The following is a 15,878-nucleotide window of genomic DNA, read 5'->3' as shown; positions in this document are numbered from 1 at the left end:
TACTGTCAATGTCTGTGTCTCAGGGAGCCACTGTGGTCTCTCTTATCCTGCTTTTTTGGTCTGCTCTCCTGGATCTCTCTCTTGGTCCTCTCTGTATTGTAGCAAACTGTGTTTCAGAGTTCCACCGAGGTTGAAGGAATATAGGCAAGTTTGGGGATGGGTTGGGACTTGTGGCTTGCAGGGTCTGGTGGATGGGAGCAGAATATTGGGTCAGTCTTCTTACAGGAAACTCTCCTACTGATTGGCTAGAAAACCTGAGGCAGGTGAGGGAGGAGTCCAGGATGTTGCCCCTGTATGGCAGGCCTAGAGAGTGGGGTGTCCTGCCAGGTGACTGGTCACTGCCTCTTGGTTTTCTCTGTGTAGTAGCAGGATGTGTTTCAGAGTTCCACTGAGGTTGCAAGAGAATAGGCAAGTTTGGAGTAAGGTTGGAATCAGTTTCTACAATGAGTTCTTTACAGCTAAATGTTAAGCTCTCTTGGATAATTTATTGCTACTTTTGATATTATTCTCATTTACTCTGTGGCTGAAGAACATATTCTATATTTCCATTCTTGTAAAGAGTTTTGAGATTGAGCTTACTGCTCAGAAGAAAGTCTATCATGACAAAATCCCTATGTGCTCATGAAAGCAATGGGCATCCCACCAGTGGAAAATGAAAGAATCTGCAATGATTATTCAACCCAATTCTTTCATGCATGGGTTTAAGTAAATCTGAACTTACTGTTATCTTCTCATTACTCAATGAAACAATGATGTTAGAACTTCCAACCACGGTTGTGTGTTCTTTATAATCTTTTTATTGATTACAGATTTTCCTACATTTTAAAACTACCATTGTCTACACACACACACACATATACTTACTGTGTCTTCATTTATCAGTCTACTTTATTATTTTAATATCATTAGCTTTTTTTGCAATTTTGTAGTTTTGAACTTAAAGCTGTCTCTATGTCCCTAAATTTTATGACATAATTAATCATAGCTAATGCCTCTTTTTAAGAAAAAATGGTTTTAATCTACTTAAACTTTGTCATTATTATGATTTTGGATTTACCTACAGTAGCCTCAATATTTCTTTCAATTGGTCCTTTCTATAATTTCTTCAACTGAGGGACAAACTGACAACAAAACTAACCAGGACAAGAGTGTTTTCCTCCCTTATTATCTATACAGCTCATCTCATGACTCATGATTGATCAACAGATTTATTTCTCCTTAGTGCTCATATGGAGACCTGACCCTGTCCATAAATTCATCTCAAGAGCGTTATCACCACAGTTAGACTTCTTTCCCCTCAGAAGTAATTTCTCCTGGACTGTTTGCATTTCCCAACATGGGAACCGACATAACAACTGCACTCTGCTCCACATTCCTAGCTCTCTGGCCCTTTGTTGGTCCTTCAGTTCAGGGGCTCAGACTGGAATCAACCTGACAAGTGAATAAGAGCAATGGGGACTTTGGATATCAGCGCTTTTCATCATGGTGAAAACTAGAGGTGTTACAATGTCAGCTTATAGATAAATGTTCTTCATGGGAAATAATTGCAGTGAATGGTCTTAAATAATTTATTATTATCATGACAGTTATTGTTAAGGCATCATTTAAATTTTGGTATGATGATCACTTATACCTGTTGTTGAATATATTTTATATTCCTGGTTCTCATGAGTTTACTTCTCTATTCTCAACTCCATCCTCATAGCCTTTCTTGATTTCTCCACAACTACAAAAAATGTGTGAAACTATAGCTTCATACACCCAACATATATCAAATAACTGCATTGATAATTTGGGACACTTTATTGAAAATGTAACATACGCATAACATGTATTAGGCTTTGGTTTTAATTGCCACCTAAGCTGATACAGAAATTTTCATCACAGGATTATTAAAACCTTCAGATAGGATCACTGGATAAGTCATCCATAATTTTAATATCAAACAAGAATTTTTGAAAAAACAATATACCGGATTATTTCTATAAAACATTTATATAAAAAATGGAGTTTGACTAAGTCAAGGGGAAAGTGCATTCTTGCCATGATATCTGTGAAATTTGACCCTGGACAGTGCATCCCTGAGAGCCTGGTGGACCTGCTTGTTGCGCAGGGTGTAGATGGCAGGGTTCAGAAGCGGGGTCAGCACTGTGTTCACAAGAGCAGCCTCTCTGTTGGTGTCCAGCCTGCTTGTCTGCTTTGGCTTAATGTATATAAACATACAGCTGCCAAACATCAGCGAGAGGACGATGAGATGAGAGGAACAGGTGGAAAAAGCCCTCTGTCGCTCCCTGGCTGATGGCAGACGCACTATTGTGACTATTATGTTGCTGTATGCAAAGACGGCTATAAGAAGGGATGTAAAAAGCACAATTAAAGCAAAGTTAAAAAACAGCATTTTGATAGACCTGGTTTCTGAACAGGAGAGATTTGCCAGTGGTCCGAAGTCACAGAAGAAGTGAGGAATGACATTGGGGCCACAGTAAAGTGACCGGGAAAGCTTTACAACTGGAATGGCCATGAAGAGGAATCCCAGAACTAAACAGACAGTAACGAGAAAGACGCACATCCTTGGGCTCATGATGGTGTGGTAATGCAGAGGTTTGCAGATGGCCAGATACCGGTCCAGGGACAACACAGCAAGAAGGAAGAAAACAGTTGCCCCCAGGAAAAGAAAGACAAAGGCTTGGGTGAAGCAGGCTCCAAAGGAAATCCTTTGACTCCCTGAAAGAAAGATGACTAGCAGCTTGGGGATAACAGTAGAAATAAAACAGCACTCAACAAAGGAGAAGGTGCTGAGGAAGAAGTACATGGGTGTGTGTAAGCGGTGGTCCTCGCAGGTGATGGCAATTATGAGCATGTTGCCCACAAGGGAAGACAAGTAGGCCAGCAAGTGCACTAGAAATAGGAGGATCCCCAGGTGCTCGGCTGCAGGGAACCCCTCTAGGACAAACTCCTGGATGGCTGTCCCATTCCTGGTTGCCTCTGTCATCAGCATGCCCATGTCTTCAGTCTGTCACCGAGGGGTTTGCAGAACCGTGACTGAAAGGTGGAGAACTGTGTGTTACTAAAACTGTAAAAACATGGGAAGGCAATCGGGCTTGTAGTCAGTGCATTCAATATGCCATTTTGTCCATTGCTAAATAAAATGAAAAAATTTAGACTCTGACTGTCTTTATATTGCATGTACCCTAAAATACTAACTGAGGAAAACCTGCATGTGTCACAACCTCCATTAGAGACAATGTCATTCATCAGTGTTGATGATTTTACCAAGTTGCTCAGTATTTAATCATTATACATATTTCTGATAAAATAGCTTTCAAGCAATACAGACAAATATTGCAAAAGGAAAACAACAACTTGAAAAATCAACGTGGATCTGGGGGTATCACTTGGAGGTAGAATACCTCTCTAATATGTGTGAATCTATGTTTTTGGTTCCTATCTATTCAAAATAAAAGAAAACAGAACAAACAAGAGAAACCAAAGGTTAACTCATAAATACTAGAGAGATGGCTCAGCAGGTAAAGGTATTTGTTGTTTATGCAGAAGACCTGGGATCAGTTTCCAGAGCCCACATGGCAACCCATAATCATCTCTACCTCCATTTTCAGGGGACCCAGTGCCTCTTCTGACTTCTGAGGGCACCAGGCATGCAGGTTGTATACATACTCTCATGGAACCAAACACTAAATTCACATAGAATAAAAGCTAATCTTCAAAAGTATTAATTCACAGAAGGGATTCATACCACAAAATATATTCCTTCATCATACCTTAGCATTTGTGTCCATGTTTGGCAATATTATTGTCAGCTAAACATCCTGGATCCTGGAGTCCTGGAGTCCCATCTGCAGTTCTACGAAGTGAGTTAGAGCAGAAGAGGCAATAAGTAACTCTAGTTGGATTGTCATAGGTTCATGTCTGGCTGCTCTCATCTAGAGCCCCAGATAGACAGTGAAAGAGAAGTATTTCCCCTCCATCCTGCGCTTGGTGGTCCGTCCATGGAGAGATTCTATCACCTGATCTTCTTAGTCTAGATATTTAAGAAAGTCAGGATGCTGGGGAAGTGGGTCAGCAGGTGAAGGGCTTGCTACCCAAGTGTGAGTTCAGATCCCAGCCCCTGTGAAAGGTCACAGTGGTGAAGTACACCTGTAACTCCAGCGCTGGACAGGGGGAAGACAGGTAGATCCCAGGGGCCCACTGGCTCAGCAAGCCAGTCCAGTTGAAATAATGAACTTCACATTCAGTAAAAGGCTCTAGCTCATAAAATAGGGTAGAAAGTAAGGATAGAATGTGTCCAAAATCTACCTCTGACTTCTACATGCACATATATAGTTAAGCTAAAACACATATGCATATTCATAAGCACAGACCCATACACACATATACACAGAAATATAACACACACTTGTATGCATACACACAAATGAAGAAAATAATTAAAGACTAAAGATTACTCAAGTTTGAGAGATATCTCAGTCTACAATGTGAGTTTGGTTTCCTATAACCTAAACTGAAGGAATAGGAAGAAGGCAAGAAGAGCACAGTAGCATGTTCTGTGATGTTGAGCTGATGCAGATGATGGATTGTTGGGTTTTCTTACCAGCCAGCCTAGCCTCTTTTGCACTTTCTAGAGCAACAAGGGACTTAGTTTCAAAATGAAAGTGAACAGTGCCTGAGACATACACCTCTGGACACCACATACATGCACACACACACACACACACACACACACACACACACACATCATGGACAGATCTATATACACAGAAAAGAATGCTTAACAGAGTAGAAAAGACTTCCTGACTTAACTCCAGTGATGAATCTGATTTATTCTTCCTCCTAATTCCTATGTTAGTAGAGTAAGTATTCTTTCCTCCTAAATTGATAAGGTCTTTGTATGTGAGCCTTTGTCTCTGTACAACTGGAATTCATCTCAGATCTCAGATCTCCCTGTCAAAAAAATGGAACAAGCAAATACTCTCGCTCTTGTTGTGAGAGTCGTAGTGAAACCGGATGGAAGAAAACCACCGCTGCCATTGACAACAAGCAAATGGCAAAAGGCTCCACTCTCACTGAGGACACACCCCTGTCCCAAGCAACTCACAATGTCACGCTGAGGCCAACTCCTGCCAAAAGTAGCTCACAACAATCAGAACTCTATTTTGACTCCCAGAAAAAAAATCAACACATTGGTTTGGACAGCTAAAAAGTGTACATATAAACAGATGTCCATAGTTTTCAAAAGATAAATTCAATGTGTGCATTAATCAATTTACAGCCTAAGAACTGGATCAAACCAATTTTATTTCTCAGTGGAAATCTTTAACTCCATGGGAAAACAAAAATTCACATCTCCTCACTGTTCTCTAAGGATTGAGAAGTGAGTTCACCTGGAATTCCCAAAAAAAACTTTTGTGAGGCTCCAGTCACCCACTCCAAATGCTCCCTTGCGTGCTCCAGCATCAGCAAGAAGCCCTGCTGCTAGGAACATACTCCAGTCAGGGTACAAGGCAAGATGGAAGACATAGATATTTTCTACAAAGATGATATTTTTCTTAAGTGCTTTCCAGGAAACTGAATTTGATACTTTCATTACCGCCACCACCATTATCCACAAACACGTATATATTCCCAGACTGAGAAGATACTTACACCACCAGAAGCAGAGATGAAAGCGATATGAATCTGTCCTAACATATACTTAGCACTGGACTGTCTCTTGATACTAATCGGGGTCTACCAGGTCCAGTGGGCAGCACCAAGAGACGCTAAGTATCATTAGTAGATGGAACCAAGCCATCCACAGACCTGTGTGACTGTAGGATCCCTCATGATTGGTAATTTAGCATGGTTGTGAAGGGAATACCATTCAATTAATAGTAGTAAAATTAATAGTAAATTTGTATGCTGTATTATTATATCTGATAATATAAAAAATTATTAAGCATAGTGGCTGCTCTTTCGTTGTGCACAAAATATGAGCTCCCAAATGTCTTCATGAAAATATTTGAAAGTGGAACACATACAACCCTCCAAAGTTCATTAATTTCCAAGTTGCATAATATTTTTAATGCGGGATTGAAAGGTCAAATGGAGCTAGCTAACATTCATGGCACATGCCTGTAGTCCATCCATTCATGTACCTAAGGCAAGAGGATTAGTGTGAACTTGAGGCCAGCATCAGATTCACAATGAATACCAAACCAGCCAGGACAAGAAAACTACATAGCATGCCTTGATAAATTTTTTAAAGGTCAATTAATGCTAAAATGAACTTAATAGCTAGGCCACTGTGCAAGTCAGGTTTTTCCAGAGAAAGAGTAATAACAGAATAAACACTCATTCATTACAGATATAATTCACTAAATTGATGTAGGCAGAGACTGCTCATTCATTTCCCCACTGCTCAAACCCAAATAATCACACAGAAACTACATTAATTACAACACTGTTTGGTAAATGAATCAGGTATATTTCTAGCTAGCTCTTACATTTTGAATTAACCCATTTCTATTAACTTGTGTATCAGTATGAGGCTGTGGCTTACTGGTAAGGATCCAGTGTCTGTCTCCTTCAGCACTTACATGGTGTCTCCTGGATTCTGCCTACTTTTCCTTTTTATCTCTGTTCAGATTTCCCACCTGGCTTTACATGCAAGGCCATTGCCTGAAACAGTTTCTTTATTAACCAATGATAATGAAACATATTCACAGTATACAGAGGGGAATCCCACATCATCTCCCCTTTTCTGTCTAAACAAAAAGGAAGGTTTTAGCTTTTTTAATAATAAACTTACATATGCAAAACAGTTATCAAGCAAGAATTATAGTTGCAATATTTAGTCCATTTACATTTAGCAAAATAAGGAAAATACCCTATCATCTATTCTATTTTGTGAGGCTAAAGTTTTATATCTTATTTATCTTTTATCATAACTATAACTATCTGTCTTCAACTCTTCAAAGATCCCAGAGGGATATAATATTGCCTCAGTTAATAGGAAGTTCATTGTAAGCAACTTCCAAAGTACTAGAATTGACAGCGACATCTTGCTGCCTGGACAGTCACCCAAAGTTCTTCTGTAATTATGGGGCATCCATACTCAACCTACAGGCCATAGTATCTGGAAGACTTTTCCATGAAGCAGGAAATTTGCAAATCTTCTCTGCCTTGTAATGGCAAAGTTCATCAGTTGTTTTCTTCTGTGTCTTGCAGAATGTCTAGCAGTTTCTTCTGTGAAGCAAGAATCCTGGAGAATAATCCCATCTTTTAGAAAGCTCAGCAATCACTTTTCTGTGGGTCTTACATGTCCAGTTCATACAGCATACCATCAAGCAGTCCAGGCAAGAGCAGTTTTTTGTGCAAATGGCTAGCCTTGTCACATTGAAGGCAAATTCCATAACGAATTTCTTCAATGTCCATCAACTTCTCTGAAGTAATTGGTGCTGCCAGAAGCAGACATGTCTCGCTGTCAAGAAAAGTCTAAGTTCCTAAAACATTTTAAATGCCATGTTCTGTTGGTCTTTGGAGTGTTAAAGATTATCTATTTAACTGAAATTTATCTCTATACATCTAGAAAACCTAATTAACATGACTACAGTTTGACTATTATAGATGACTATCTATTAATCTGTATTTTAACTATACATTACATTTTAAATGAGCTGTACAAACATAATACCTTAAACAAGAGCAAAAGTACATATACACAGTATAACAAAATCAACCTTAAATATGTATCAATAGACCAAGATCCATAGTAATGCCAAGTATTCATCTCTATAACATATTTCTCTCCCCCTTTTCTAGAAAGAAATTGAGTGACCATTTAACCATTTATAATCAACCACATTTAAATGAAACTATACATTTATAAACAGTCACTTTGGGAATTTTTTGGAGTTGTTCTTTCCAAACCACTTCCGGATGTTTGTTGGGTAAAATATTTTTAGGAGTTTATGGATACCTTTTTGGGGAATCCTATTCCATCAAACGACATTAGCCTGGAAGGAATCCACAGGTTCTCATCTTCTGTGGAAACAAAAGCAGAATATCTTTTCCAAAGCAACATATCCATTGTTCTCACCACCTGAATTCTGGGAAGGAGCTTGCAGCACATAAACCCATTATAGTTGAGTAAAAGCTAAATCTTCCATGCAGCATACTGCACAGCCTAGAAATATCTCTGTGTATGACTGTGGGAATCTGCCCTGCTCTCCTTCCTGTGCACACCTAACAGACCTGATCCAGTTACCTAGGTAGAGAGTCCTGAGCTTCTGGTTAGCTCTCAGCCACTTTCTTTCTAACCCTGAGTGGGTGTACAAGAACACGGACCAGAAGTAGGTGGCAGGCCATGCCTGTCAGCTCCAGATGTTCAGGCACCATTTGGCTCAGATATATTTCTAGTTAACTCTTTTTTAAAAAAATATTTATTTATTTATTATGTATACAATATTCTGTCTGTGTATGGCCAGAAGAGGGCACCAGACCCCATTACAGATGGTTGTGAGCCACCATGTGGTTGCTGGGAATTGAACTCAGGACCTTTGGAAGAGAGGCAATGCTCTTAACCTCTGAGCCATCTCTCCAGCCTCTCTAGTTAACTCTTACATCTTGAATTAACCCATTTCTATTAATTTGCGTATTGGCACAAGGCTGTGGCTTACTGGTAAGGATCTGGCGTCTGTCTCCTTTAGCCGTTACTCAGCGTCGCCTTTACTCCAACTACTCTCTCTCTATATCTCTCTCTGTTTGTATTTCCCACCTGGCTTTACTCTGCCTAGCCATTGGTTGAAATAGCTTCTTCATTAACCAATGGTAATAAAACACATTCACAATATACAGAGGGGAATCCCACATCAGATTGCCTTACACAATCTGGTGAGTAGTCCAGCACTGGTTGGCTGCACATCAGAGGCTGAGTACCCGGGAGGTACTCAGTCCATCACACTTGTTGCCTTTGCAGTTATAATTTGGTGCTGAAATCATGATTAATTACTGCTGGTCTTCAGTCCACATAGGAAGGCTGAAGAAGCTGAGTTCTGGCATCTATTCTGTTGTTTGACAACAGGATTGGTGTTCTCACCAGCAAGAAGTGAAGTAAAGTAAGCCAAAGAGCTATTTTTCCTTCAGTCCTTTGTATATATTGAATAACACCAGAAGATGCTAAAGGCTCTTGGGAAGGGTCTTCCTCTCTCAGTTAAAACAGAAAATATCCACACAGAGTTACCCAGAGGTACGCTTCTTAGGTAATTCCAGATCCAAACAAGTTGGCAAGACAAACATTTTCCTTCACAAGTTGATACTTGTCATGATAATTTTGTCACAGCAACCGAAACCATAGTTAAAACAGGTTTAGGTACCAAGATTGGGGTATTGCTTATTATAGACCTGACTATGTATTTTGGAGATAACTGTGGAAGGACTTTGGAATTTTGAGTTGAAAAAGTGACTGAGTGAGAACTCAGAGCTTAGTAGAGTACTCTATAGGAACATAGAAGAGATAGTTGAGAGAAGTGAAGAGCCGAGAAATCTAACTTGTGGTGTTTCGCAGAGTAGTTTTAAGAATTTCTTGAAGATTTTATCATGGCAGATGATATTTTAAATTAAGAACAACTAAAGTGAAATCTCTGCTTACTGAGACAATTGATACCTTGTCAGCTGGAGCTAAATAATTAGCCTTGATTAAGAAGATGCCATAATCATTAAGATGAAGTCTCCTGCCAGGCAACAGCAGCACATGATTTAATCCCAGCACTCAAGAAGCTGAGACAGGCAGATCTCTGTGAGTTATGGCCAGACTGGTCTATAAGAGCTAGTTTCAAGACAACCAGGGATGTTATTACAGAGAAGCCCTGGCTTCCCCCCGCAAAAGAAATATGAAGTCTCTGGGAAACATTTCATCAGAGTAAGTATACAGATCATGTATTCTAGAAATGGTTACGTTTGCACCTCATGCTGCCAGTAGAGTATGGTATCATAAGAAGCACCAAGGTGATACTCATTTTGAAGGTATGCAGGGGTCATGTAGAACAGCTGAGGTTCAGCACAACGTGGTAGAGTAGGGTTCCTGAACAAAGCCCAAGAGAGACTCTTGGTGAAGGTGTCCAATTGCAGCACAGACCACAAAGTTTTGGAGATGCCACTTCCATGTGACAATTGCCAAGGGCAGAAGTAGCTGTGGAATAGAGGTTGGCCTGTGCCTAGGAGAAAGATGCATGTGTTGTGAATGACAGAGCTGGAGAAATGGAGTTTTTAGAAAAAATAGGATTGTCTTTGCGTACCAGACCTCAAACATGCAACCTCTTATACAGTTGAGTGTTTTATTGCTTTGATTGTGACATGTAACAGGCATGTGCAATGTTAGCTTGCTCCATTTGACCTTTCTATCCTGCGTTAACAATATTATACAACTTGGAAATTAATGAACTTTGGGGTATTATATGTACTCACTTTGTGAGTTCCTCTCTCTTAGATTAATCTAGCTTTTATTTTATTGGACAGGAGGAGATCTGAGTTAAAAGATCTTAGAATTTTGGAGAAACTTTGAAATTTAAGTGAGACTTTGGATTTTTCCCTAATATTTTTACTGTTTATTTGGGAACTTCCTATCATGAACCCCCAGCATCCTCACTTCCAAGTCATCCCAAATCTAACCTCCCATCCTTGGGACCTCCACATCCAAAATAGGAAGAAGAAAAAGAAATAAAACAAGTTCAATTTGTGCTGCCCATCTATTCGCTGGAGCATGATAAGACTCCCCAGTGGCCAGGCCCTTAAAAGGAAACTGAGTTCCTCCCCAACCCCATCCTCACCAGAAGCCATCAATTGTGCAGAGCCACACTGCAGCATCCTTATCACAATTCACAAGAACTCTCTTGATGTCTTTCTGTCTGAGCTATTGCTTTTGGGGTGCTGTCAGGTGGGGTGAGAGGGTCGGCACAGAAGCCTTCCATGTCCCTCTTTCTCAACTGTGAGTCTGCAGTCATCAATACCATGACAAAGGTAGCTCCGGAGCCCTTAACAGTCCACAGAAGCACAGGTTTCTAGAGATAGTGTGGACCACGGACATTCACATGGTCTCCAGTGTCACTAGACATTCACATGGTCCACAGACATACACATGATCTCCAGTGTCACTAGACATTCACATGGACCACAGACATTCACATGATCTCCAGTGTCACCATGGACCACGGACATTCACATGGTCTCCAGTGACAGCACACGTCAAGGACCTAACATGATCTCCAGTGACAGTACAGAGCATGTACATCAGCATGGCCTCTACTGCTGCACAGGCAGTGAATTCCATCACAGCCCTCAGCAGCACAGGCCCAGGTCACGGTCATGTCCTGAGATGGCAATGCAGGCCCCTCACACCAATATGCCTCCCCACCCAGGAGACACAAGGCCACAGACATCAGCATGGCTTCAGGCAGCAGCTCAGATCACAGACATCCACATGGCCTTTGATGGTAACACAGGGCACAGACATCAACATACCCCTCAACCGCAATTAGACCATGGATCCAGACATGGTCCTCAACAGCACATGGACCAAGATATCAACATGGCCTCAGGTTGAGTACAGGCCACTCAGATCATCATGGCCCCCTGGTGGTTGCAGGGCCCATGGACATCAACATAGATTTGGGTGAGACTTCGGATATTGTTGAGAAACTTTGACCTTTGACAGCAACTTAAAATGTCTAAAGTTTTAAAGTTTTTTTTGAAAGACTACGTGTTTAACTTTTCAAAACAGTGGGATTCATAAGAGTAGGAATGCTTTATATTGTGATTTTATCTTAATATTTTAACCTTTTATTGAAATAAATTATTTTCTCATACAACATGTGCTGATTACCATTTTCCCTCCCTTTACTCCTCCCAGTTTTTCCCAACTTCACCTAACATCTGGATCCACTCCCTTTCAGTCTCTCATTAAGAAAAAAAAAACCTCTAAGAGATAATAACAAAACATAACAAAATAAAATATAATAAGAAAGAACAGAAGCCATCACATCGAAGTTGGACAAGGCTATATAATTGTGATATTAATGCTAATATGTCATCTTGGGGACGATGAGAAAGGAAAGGCTCTAACTGAATACTAATGTGATTGAGCATCAAGGTGACAAGGGGCCAATTGTGCTGGCTCATTTATTTTCACATGACACAAAGTTATCTGAGAAGAGGGAACCACACCTGAGAAAATGCTTCTGAAAATTGGCCTGTAGGCAATCAGTGGGGCAATTTTCCTCATCAGAGATTGATGGGGGAGGATCCATCCCATTGTAGAAGGTGTCATTTCTTGGCAGGTGGACCAGGGCTGTATAAGATCAGCAAGCCATGGAGAGGATGCTGCTAAGCAACATCCCTCCATGGCCTCTGCTACAGCTCCTGTCTCTAGGCTCTCAACTTAGTTCCTTCCCTGATGTCCCTCTAACAGCTGAAATAATCCTTTTCCTACTCATGCTGCTTTTGGTCACGGTCATGGTATGTCATCACAGCAACAGAAATCATACCTAATATACACATCTTGGGCATATACCTAAAAGTCTCTATATTCTATTGCAAAGATACTTTCTCACTACTGATCATTGCTGCTCTTTCACAATGGCCAGTGAGAAGCAATATAGATGACCACTGACTAGTGAGTGGATGATGAACAAGTGGTACATCTACACTACAGAATGCTATTCAGTTGATTAAAATATAAAGTTCTGAAATTTGCAGGTGAATAGAGAGAGCTGGATGATTATTCTGAGTGAGGTCGCCCAGACCTAGAAAACAAACATTACGTATTTTCTTTCCTGTGTATATTAGTTTTTAAAGTCTAGATATATGTATTTGGTTTGAAATACCTATAAAATTAGTAATGTAGAAAAGTGCAATGGGAAAAGGAAGTATTGCTCTAAATGGTTAAAGAAGAATCATGAAACATGAAAGAAGAGAAGGCATGGGAAAAAGAAGGAAAGAGTAAGGATAACATGAAGAAGGCTATTGAAAGCCTTTTACAAAGTCATATAGAAACCTACTACTGTAGAAGCTTCCTAAATATATACATATATACATATGCATATATAAATATATGTGTATATATGTGTATGTCCATATGTATGCACATGTATATACACATATATGTTCATATACATGTGGTTATATACTACATGAGCAAATAATATAAAAAATATATGAATCTATGGGGAAGGAGCATGCAGGAGCTGTGCAACACCATAGAAAATTCAAATCTTTGAATCATAGGAATAAATGAGAAAAATGAATCCCAGATCAATGGCATACACCAGATCTCCAACAGGATAATAGAAAAAAATGTCCCCAACTAAGGAAAGACACATCCACTCAGATACAAGAAGAACCCAGGCACCTAATAGACAAGACCAGAAACTAAAATCCCACAACATATCATAGTAAAAACACTAAATATACAGAACAAAGAAAGAGGATTGAAATCTCCAGGAGGAAAAGCACAAGTCACATTACAGGAAAACCCACGAGAATAACAACTGGTTGTCCAATAAAAATTTCAAGAGCCAGAAGGGCTTAGAGGCTTGTACTCCAAGCTCTATAAGACCACAACTGCTGAAAGAAACTCTATACTCATCAAAACTATCCGCCAGGTGGTGGCGGCACATGCCTTTAATCCCAGCACCCGAGAGGCAAAGGCAACTGTGAGTTCGAGGCAATGAAAATATTCTTAATAAAATCATAAAATAAAATTTATCAAATCTAATGTTCAGAACAAAGAGTGACAAAAAACAAAGAACAATTTAGCCACACATAGAGACAGGACATCACAATAATATTTGACTTTTCAATGGAAATTTTGAAAGCCAAGAGGGCATAGACTGATGTATTACAAGTTCTAAAGAACTACATATGCAAAGTGAAACTGATATACCCAGGAAAACTATCAGTCATCATCAAAGAAGAAAGAAAAAGTTTCCATGATAAAAACAGGTTGAAGGAATTTATGTCCATAGAACCAGATCTACATTAGATATTTGAGAAAATACTATGGACTTAAGAGAAGTTAAAATTTAATATCCATCAAAGTATAAAGAATACAAAATCCCAGAACAGCTAGCCAAAAGCAATCTAAGAAAACAACAACACCACAACATACAACAAGAACTAATGCTCCTTACTCAATAACACGCAATGTCAATGTTCTCAATTCCCCAACAAAAAAACTCAGATAATGGATTGAATTAGAAGAGAAAATCAACCTTTTTCTTTACCTCTAAGATACACACCCCATTATCAGTAGATACTACCTTAGGGTAAAAGGATGGAGAAGTTTGAAATAAATATTTGGAATCACAAATATAAATTTGGAATACAAATAACAAATAGACAAAACAATATCTGTACTATATTTCTTTTATTGGTTTGTAAGTTTATCTTTCAAAAACATAGTTCTATTTCATCTTGGTTATAAAAATTACTAGCATGAAGATATTTATACTACTACTTTATTGTTCTTGAAATCCCTGCAGGATATGTAGAGTCCCAGCCCTGCATTCTTCACATAGAAACCTTGCCTGGTCTGCCTTGTCCCTTTCACTCTATTTCTGGTCGGTCTTGATTAGTGATTTTAAATATTCTATAAGTTACTTCAAAGAACAAAATTATGCTTTGATTATTTTCACTTTGCCTTCATCCAGATTATATGATTGATATAATACATATATGTCTTGCAAACATATTCAAATATCTTCTATTTGAATTCAAATTATGCTTTACCCTTTAAATTTATATGCTTACATTATTAATTTACATTTCTTTCAGTGAATATCATTTTCTAGAGTATATTGCATGAGGTTCGATAAGATCTATTACTTTATTTTTCTGAAAAATGCCTTCAAATTTTGTTAGCAATAGTTTCTATCAACCAATCATTATTTAAAATGAGTTCTTTACAGCTAAGTGTTAAACTTTCTTAGATAATTTTTTGCTATTTTTGCTATTTATTTCTCATTTACTCTGTGACTGAAGAACATTTTCTATATTTCCCTTCTTGTAAAGAATTTTGAGATTGACTTTTCTCTCCAGAAGAAATTCTATTATGACAAAAATTCCCATGTGCGTATGAGAGCAATGTGGATCCTTCAAGTTCAAAATGGAAGAACCTGCAATAATTAGTCAAGCCCAATTTGTTCATGGATGGGCTTATGTAAATCTGAACTTGCTGTTATTTTCCCATTAATCACTGAAACATTATTGTTAGAACTTGCAACCACGGTTGTGTTTCTTCATTTCTTTCTGTTGATTCCATATTTTCCTACATTTTAAAACTACTTTGTCTATACACACACATATACTTACTGGGTCTTCGTTTATCAATCTACTTGTATTATTTCAATATTATTAGCTTTTTTCTTGAAATTTTATAGTTTTGAACTTAAGGCTGTCTCTATGCCCCTAAATTTTATGACATAATTAATCATAGCTAAAGCCTCTTTTTTTAAAAAAAAATGGTTTTAATCTGCTTAAACTTTGTTATTATTGTACAGTTGGATTTACCTCTGTGGTCTCAATATTTCTTTCAATTGGTCCTTTCTATAACTTTTATAATTCCTTCAACTGGGGACCAATTTGCCAACAAAACTAGCCAGGACAAGTGTTTTCCTGCCTTGTTACCTATGCAGCTCATGAGTCATGATCAATCAATAGATTTCGTTTCTCCTTAGTGCTCAGATGGGGGTCTGATCCTGTCCATAAATTCATCTCAACAGGTTATCACCACAGTTAGACTTCTTTCCCCTCAGAAGTAATTTCTCCTGGACTGTTTGCATTTCCCAGCACGGGAACCCACATAACAACTGCATTCTGCTCCACATTCC

General features: G+C 38.9%; 1 protein-coding gene across 1 annotated transcript; it reads right to left on the bottom strand.

Moving 5' to 3' along the window:
* Positions 1-2,020: 2,020 nt before the first annotated feature.
* LOC102001403 (olfactory receptor 6C4-like) lies at positions 2,021-3,004 on the bottom strand. Its single transcript, XM_005365321.2, has one exon. The coding sequence runs from the start codon at positions 3,002-3,004 to the stop codon at positions 2,021-2,023; it is 984 nt and encodes a 327-aa protein (XP_005365378.2).
* Between the last annotated feature and the right edge of the window lie 12,874 nt (positions 3,005-15,878).

The sequence above is a fragment of the Microtus ochrogaster genome, unplaced genomic scaffold, assembly GCF_000317375.1.
Source record: "Microtus ochrogaster isolate Prairie Vole_2 unplaced genomic scaffold, MicOch1.0 UNK1, whole genome shotgun sequence".
In the NCBI taxonomy this organism is placed as follows: domain Eukaryota; kingdom Metazoa; phylum Chordata; class Mammalia; order Rodentia; family Cricetidae; genus Microtus; species Microtus ochrogaster.
The sequence above is the reverse complement of the archived record's forward strand: the minus strand, read 5'-3'. Positions and strand labels throughout refer to the sequence as shown.